Source organism: Rhinopithecus bieti, unplaced genomic scaffold (assembly GCF_001698545.2).
Source record: "Rhinopithecus bieti isolate Rb0 unplaced genomic scaffold, ASM169854v2 scaffold_75561, whole genome shotgun sequence".
Lineage (NCBI taxonomy): Eukaryota > Metazoa > Chordata > Mammalia > Primates > Cercopithecidae > Rhinopithecus > Rhinopithecus bieti.
Window position 1 is genome coordinate 194124 of NW_016828330.1, and position 7262 is coordinate 201385.

The 7262-nt window shown below is 42.5% G+C and overlaps 1 protein-coding gene across 5 annotated transcripts in view; it reads left to right on the forward strand.

The window, feature by feature from the left end:
• TANC1 (tetratricopeptide repeat, ankyrin repeat and coiled-coil containing 1) overlaps positions 1-7262 on the forward strand; it is a 143073-nt gene that overhangs the window by 69936 nt on the left and 65875 nt on the right. For 4 of the 5 annotated variants that reach the window (XM_017864461.1, XM_017864459.1, XM_017864464.1 and 1 more), the window contains one exon: positions 2277-2540. The exons of the other annotated variant lie outside the window; for it this stretch is intronic. In XM_017864461.1, coding sequence (XP_017719950.1) covers positions 2277-2540 — 264 coding nt within the window. The remainder of the gene's footprint in view (positions 1-2276; positions 2541-7262) is intronic. 5 annotated transcript variants of the gene reach the window in all.

Here is a 7262-nt window from a genome sequence, read left to right on the forward strand (position 1 = left end):
ACCCCCCACCCCCCACCCCCCACCATGAGATGCTGGGCACAGTGTAGGGCACATGCCTGCCAGTGAGAGCCACACCTTCCACCTGTCCTGCCCTCAGGAGCTCTGACCTGGCCTTCCCAGCCATCCTCAGCTGCTCCATGGGTCCCTGAGGTCCTGATTGCAATGCTGTCACTTGTAACAGGAAGTGAGCTAAGTCCTTGTTCCCCCTGCTTGAGGTCCTAGTTAGGGCTCAAATCTTTGGGGTTTGATTCAGAAGTGCTTGGCACTTAGGGAGAGCACTTTGACGTTTGTTTTAATTTTTCAACTTACAAATATGTGCTCTCCAATGTAACAGCCACAGAAATAAAACCAAACAAATCCCCTATCTGCCTTGCCTGGAACTCTTCTTGTCACTTGGATGTTGGAGTAGCCTGGGAACTTAACTTACTACAATATGTCTGAGAAAAGTATTTTGAGTTGCAAACACTGGATTTAAACGTGAAGGTTTGTAACACCACAATCTGTGTTATGGGACTGCCTGCATTTTTATACTTCCAGCTTATTAACAAGATTACCATTAATAAGCAATAAACTTATCAATAAATTAGACCATTCCTGAAAAACATTAGCACACTTCTAGCATATAGCAAACCTTCAGTAAATACTAGCTTTTGCTGTCAGCAACACTATTGACATTTTTATGATGGAAAGAGTCATACTTGCTGTGCCTATGTTCATATAAATGGTCCATTTAAAAACACAAGGAAGGCTGTGATTGATTCCAAAGACATGGAAATAGGGTCTAATACTGCTGATGGAACACTGGCAAATGCTGAGAGTCATAACAATGGGCACCCAAAATCAGATCCTGAACTTCTAAGTGTAGTGTCTCTGACCACGAATGGAATTGAAGTTTATTCATTTGCCCATTCATTCAATTAGCAAGCATTTATTGAGCACTTACTATGTGCTGTGCTGTGCTGTTCAGAAAAGGAAAAGATCGCCATGGATACTCTAGGGAAGGCTTCAGCATTTATGTGGGAATTTTTAAAATAGGCAACCAGAGAGGGTAATAAGTCCAGGCTGCAGCAGCGAGGAGGAGTAAAGACAGAATTATGACAGGATGTCCTGTGGCCACCGCAAGGAAATAGTTTTGTCTTTACTTCTAAACCCCTTCAGATCCTTTGATCCTAAATAATTGACCCCAACCTAATTCACCACCTTCTGATTCAGTGTGTATCATCTTGGTATCTGGCTAAAGGGGCCTGATCCAGGAGCTGGGTTCTGAATGCACGTTGGCCCTGCACACTCCCATTTAACAGGCTTGGGGTTGAGGGCCCAGGGGACTGGAATCCAGATAGGGAAAGAGGCATTGGTGGACATGGCCCCTGTTCTCAAGGACGCAGCCAGCATTAGTTCTAACAGTGGGGGGGTGTGAGTGGCCCAGGTGATGACCTGTGGTTGCGAGGGGATCCTGTATGGCTCAGCATCTTTAAATTAAAAGTGACTCTTTGTAGAAACCAAGTAGGGTGATTATTGCTTCGCTCTTTGACCATGTTCTTTCTGCTTTTTTGCCAAGATGTTTACAAAAGATTTTTTGTACCTTTTTTCTGTGCTGGTTTTCTTTCTTGGAGATTAAATGTGAGTTCTGCAGTCATAGTATACCTTCTCATGCTGGTGCTTCACCAGCGCTGGGTACGGGAAGGTTTTCCATTTCATGCTGTTGAAGAAATAGTAAGTCAGTCTCTCTGGATCATCTTGAAAAGATGTTATAAGCTTTAAGGGTCAAATTCTCTGTTTGACTTTATAATTGTATTTTTGTTTCTAAAGATTTTCTCCTGCACCGTTTCTGCATTAAACATTCTGTTGTTCATTCCCACTCCCCTACCCCCAACAAATGTTATTAATTTGGAAAGTATATTTAAAGGTTCAAAGGGATTTAATGAGACATGAATTATTTTGTGAGTAATCTTTGTTAAAAAGAGAGGATATATTATCTCCAAGTTACATAAATTTACTCTTAACTCTGATACTTTTTAGACAATTTTTTTCATTATCTTCCTGTCAGAGTTTCTCCCTTGCCCCTCTTCTCTGTAGAGTGATTTAGCAGCTTATTTCCCCTGGTGAGCCACATTCTTCTAATTTACCAAAATACATTGTATGGAACATACTTTGATAAAAATCTGCGTGGACCGGAAAACTTTCCATTGATCCTGGGGAGGGCAGTGTGCATGTTTTAACTCTTCAGCCCCAGCTGTGCCTGGCCTCCTTCAAAGTATTTTGGTCTTTCATTTCAGCCACAATTACAAGTTCATCCGAAAATGATGACCGGAGTGGCTCCAGTTTGGAATGGAATAAAGACGGAAGCCTAAGATTAGGGGTTCAGAAGGGAGTGCTTCATGACCGCAGGGCAGATAACTGCTCCCCAGTGGCAGAAGAGGAGACCACCGGGTCAGCAGAGAGCACGCTGCCCAAAGCAGAATCCTCAGCTGGAGATGGTCCGGTCCCTTATTCTCAGGGCTCCAGCTCACTAATAATGCCACGGCCCAACTCAGTTGCAGGTAAGGCCACACCTTTCCCTGGAAGGATTATCTCAGGGAGACTGAGGTGCCCTGTGTTCACCGTCTTCACATGGGAAGACATTCCAGACACAAGCCAGCTTCGTGGCCCTGGGTCAGGCACTTACCTTTTCTAAGCCTCAGTTTACTAATCTGTAAACACAATAAGGCTGTACTTAATGGTTTTTAAGTGATCCTTCTACTCTGGAATTCTTTAAATCGATTATTTGGACTATCGAACTCTTTGTATACAAGAGAAGAAAGTATGAAAACTCTCCTCTCCGTTTTTGTTATTTTAAGCCTTAGAAAATTCATGACTGTTTATTACCTCCTGGTAAATGGGAATTGTTGAGTGAGTTTGTTAGGATCAGCCCAAGGAACTTCTTACCAAACTTACAAACTTATTTTTGTGTAATTGAGTCCGATCGTACAGGCAGGGCCGAATTTCTGTACAATTCAGTTGAAATGGAGCTCACAGCTTAAAATGTAAGCTGTGGAAGTAAGAGCTCTCAATCAAGGAAATGAAAATATTCGAGACAGGCATGCTTTACCAAGATGCAGCAGCTGGAACAAAGAAGAGCACAAAGGCTGGCAACTGTCAGTAGTCAGACTGGTTGCCAGGTGTGTGTCAAGCAAGGAGAATACAGTCAGTCCCCTGTATCTATAGTTCCACATCTATGGATTCATCCAGCCATGTAGCAGAAATAACCAAGGAAAAAAATCGATAAAAAATAATTTAAAAATACAGTCTCACAATTATTTACGTTGTATGAGGTATTATAAGTAATCTAGAGATGATTTAAAATATATAGGAGAATGTTTGTAGGTTATGTGCAAATATTACACCATTTTATATAAGGAACTTGAGCATCCAAGGATTTTGGTATCCGCAGGGGGCCTTGGAACTGATCTCCAGTGCATAGTGAAGGATGACTATAGCTCCAGATGGGTGGGGAAAGGAGCTCTCTGCATCTGAGCTGTGGTGCCTGTTTTTAAGGTTTCTAGTTTCTAAACTCCATGCCCCTGTGCTGAATTTAGAAGAGGAACTTGCTAGTCTGTCTTTGTTATCCGTGTAGCACTTAACATTTCTCTTCTACTAATGCCGGGACCCAGATTCTCTGCTCCTACACCAGATAATTTCTCTGTGATTTAGACTATGTTTTCAGGATGCGATGGGTCACTCTGGTGGGTGGTTGTTGGGTGTTTTTTACAATGGGACTCTGAAGTAGCTGATAAGTAAGCGGCCCTAATGGAAAAGTTCTGAGGCACAACTCTAATTCACTTTCAAAGGAAGTGAAATGGCCTTGTTCCAGAAGAGGGATTTGGCATGTCTGCCAGAGAGAAATACTAGAGAACATTAAACGAGTTGACTGATAGCCCTTCCACAAACTTTCCTGTCCTCCCACCACTGTCCCACCACTTTGACAGAGCATGTGACACCCAAGGCGCTTTTATACCGTATTTACCTAGTTATGATGAATGGGTCATTTTTATTATCCCAGAACTTGATCACTTTATTGACTTCAACAAAAATAGTGAACTTGTGCTCAATTTAGTCAAGCTATTTTAAAATTAGGAAGCATTACTGCCTTAATTTTAACAGTGTTAAAAGCATCCCATTGGGGTTGTTTTCTGCTCGGTGTTCTTTATGGGTCTCCTGCCATGTGAAGTGACAGTGGGTGTCAGCTGAGCTTTTCCAGTAGGCTGCCGTGATTATAGAGCAGAGCTTTCTGATTTCTGCTGTGCGCATTCATTAGCTTCTGCGTGTGCCCTTGAGCTAGACCTCCTGTGGAATGGGAGGGTTTTACCTCTAGATTTGAGCAAGTCTACCTGGCCTAATGGGTTTGCTTATTTCTTCTGTGCTGCATATTTTTTAAACTAAATGCATATTTTGAAAAGACATGAGCAAAGGCCTATTTCATGGTATCTGTTAACAAGCTAGGGGTCTGGTATATTCTTCATTGCCTCCCTTCCTGCCCCTGAAGTTGAACCTCAGTTAAGAGGAAATGGCAAGATTTTTCAAGTACCATTGAAGAGTAAGATTCAGGTTGTATAGACTCTGTGCAGCTCTGTTTAGTGATTAGAAGGCAGGCTGCTACAAACAGGGCAGCAGAGAACTCTCAGTGTTAGAAGAATCAGAAGAATATGTGAAGGACCATATAGAGAAATCTCTTAGAAGTATTTGCATGTTATGATCCAAGTAAACAAATTGCCTTTTGGTGGGAAAGGTGTTTTGGCACATGAGGATTGGCAGGTAAAGGAAGGATGATGCCAGGCCTCTGTTCACAGCCTCCCCATGGGGCTGGCCCCTAGGGGCTTGGGTGCAGAACTTCTTCCTAAAGTCCTTTACTGAGCTTGCTACCAAGAACTGGAATTGTCTGGTAACAATGTAGTACGGTGGCAGATTTTTTTATTTTGATTTTTTTGTCAAATATTATAAAAATAAGTTGGCTAGGTTTAAAGATTATTTCACTATACAGATTTTCTTTGTAAAGATATTAGAGTGGGATTGGTTTGGACAACTATATGTCACATCAAAATGCATGACATGGACACCTCTTTGCTTTATTAAAAACAGACCTAAAAGCCTTTAAAATTATGTTTTAAATCATATAGAAGTTAGGTAATGGGTTCTATTTTTTTCCTTTCAAAGTACTTTCTGAGTGGATTATAGGACACTGTGTTTAATTTTCCAGGAAACAAGCATGATCGCTATCGAGTTTTCCTAAAACTGGTTATTTCCCTGAACTTATTGGCATGGACTTTCCATAGGTTAGTCCACAACTTTAGCAAATGTTCCTCTTTGTTCAGCTTAGAGATGTCTCCCTCTGCCTTGCCCCACCAAACCCACCCTCACCAAAAAACAAACTTTCCTCCACATCTTGAAATGTGCTTCTTATCCAGATGTTAGATATAGTGTGTGTGTGCACAATAAATGTATAATTAATTTCACTGTAGAGATTCTAGCAGTGGGTTTATTGTTGCATGAAATTAGTGCTTTACCTTTGGGTTTTTTGGGCCCTGAGTAGTGTTCAGGATTTTGAAAGCATTTATGGGTAAATACTGAATGTGAGTCTGACTTTTGCACAGGTAACATCTGAGAATCTTAGGCATGCCTGAGAGGGCAGAGTGGCCCAAGTTTCCTGCTCAGAGGGTCAGGAACACCTGGGCACATAGCTTAGCCACTGATACCTGCCTGCCCTATTCACTGGCACCTCTGTTGGTGGCTTTGAAAATGCCTCAGAAAGCTGAGATAGCTGGCAGGTGGTGGCTTATGGCCCTGCTGCAACTTTCAGCTCAGCTTAATCATGTTTGAAAGTGAGAATTAGCCAAGAGTTGTGGAAGTGCTGAGGCTGCTCTGTTGCAGATTTTGGTGCTGAAGCTCTAGTGACTGGGAATCTGAAAACAGGCCTGTGAAATCTTACCATCTCCTGCATCTGTTTAGATACAATCTAGGGCATTTTTGCAATCCTTTATTTGGAATGTCTTTTGTGGTCACATATTTCTAATCCTTTCAGCTGTTATAAATTTATAAACTGTTATGTTCTAAGGAGTCAGGGGAAGAAGGGAAATAGGCAACACGTTTGAGGCTCTAAAGCATCTTTATATTCTGTAGGGCTGCAGCATTATGTCAGATGTTTATGACTTCTGGCTCTGAAATGAGTTATGGGTTATGAATATGGCTGCCTGCCCCTTCTACCTGTGCCTTGGTGGGTGCATTCACCATGAGGCATGTGAGGAGAAGGGTCCCAGGGCTCAGGCAGGAGCCTAGAAATGTTCTAAGCTGTGTTACTACAGGGAGGTAAGAAGGTTGGGGGAAGACAGTGTAGTCCTGTTGGCCCTCCGGGAGGTTTTATACACCCTGCTTACGAAGGACCTAGAGAGAAGCTAGAGGCTGCCCTTGGATTACCGTACATTTGATCCATTTAAAAGCCCTGACAAGGAATTAGCCGAGGCTTTCTAATGGGAAAGATTTGTGTGGTAACTGGCAATGTGCATAGAGTATTCACTTAAATGTGTATACACTGTGGATATGCACCAGAAGGATACAGAGGCATAGGTGCGTGCTGTCGTGAAGTCAAAGTTTCAGGTGTTTCTTGCTGGCTGGGAGGATGAGTAGGCAGGGCATGTGTTGGATTGCCCTTTGGAGGATGCAGTGAGAGGGGATATGCCAACACAGTCAGGCCTGGAGCCACCCAGGTGGCGGTTGAATGAAGGAGCGAGAGAGGATGATATGGACAGTGAGGAAGAGAAGGACTGAGATCTTAGTAGGGGGAAATAGGAAGGGTACAGGTAGGATGGATGGCACTGGTCGGCAGCCGGATGCTGGGTCAGAGCCTGTTGGGTAGCCAGAGGGTTTTCTGAAGACAAGTGGCCCAACTTGACTTCTGTCCCCTGCACCTTGGTCCCACTGAAGATGTCCCCAGTCCTAAGAAGCCTTTACCCAGGCACTATGACTCCCTCTAGGCTCTCATTTGCCCTCAAGTCACTGTATATTTTCTTGTCCTGGAAGACAATAATCTGACTAAGATCAATAGTACTTCATGTTGGGCTTAACCCATAAACCAAATTAGGTTAATTTTAGATTTTCCTCAATGTAATAACAGGAGGGGTTTTTAAAAGGCAAAAATGTGTACTATATACTTGCTTCTAAGATTTCTTGAGAATTAGCAAAATTATTTTGCGCTAGTTATTTTTGTAATCTATCTTGTATGAATGTTTGAA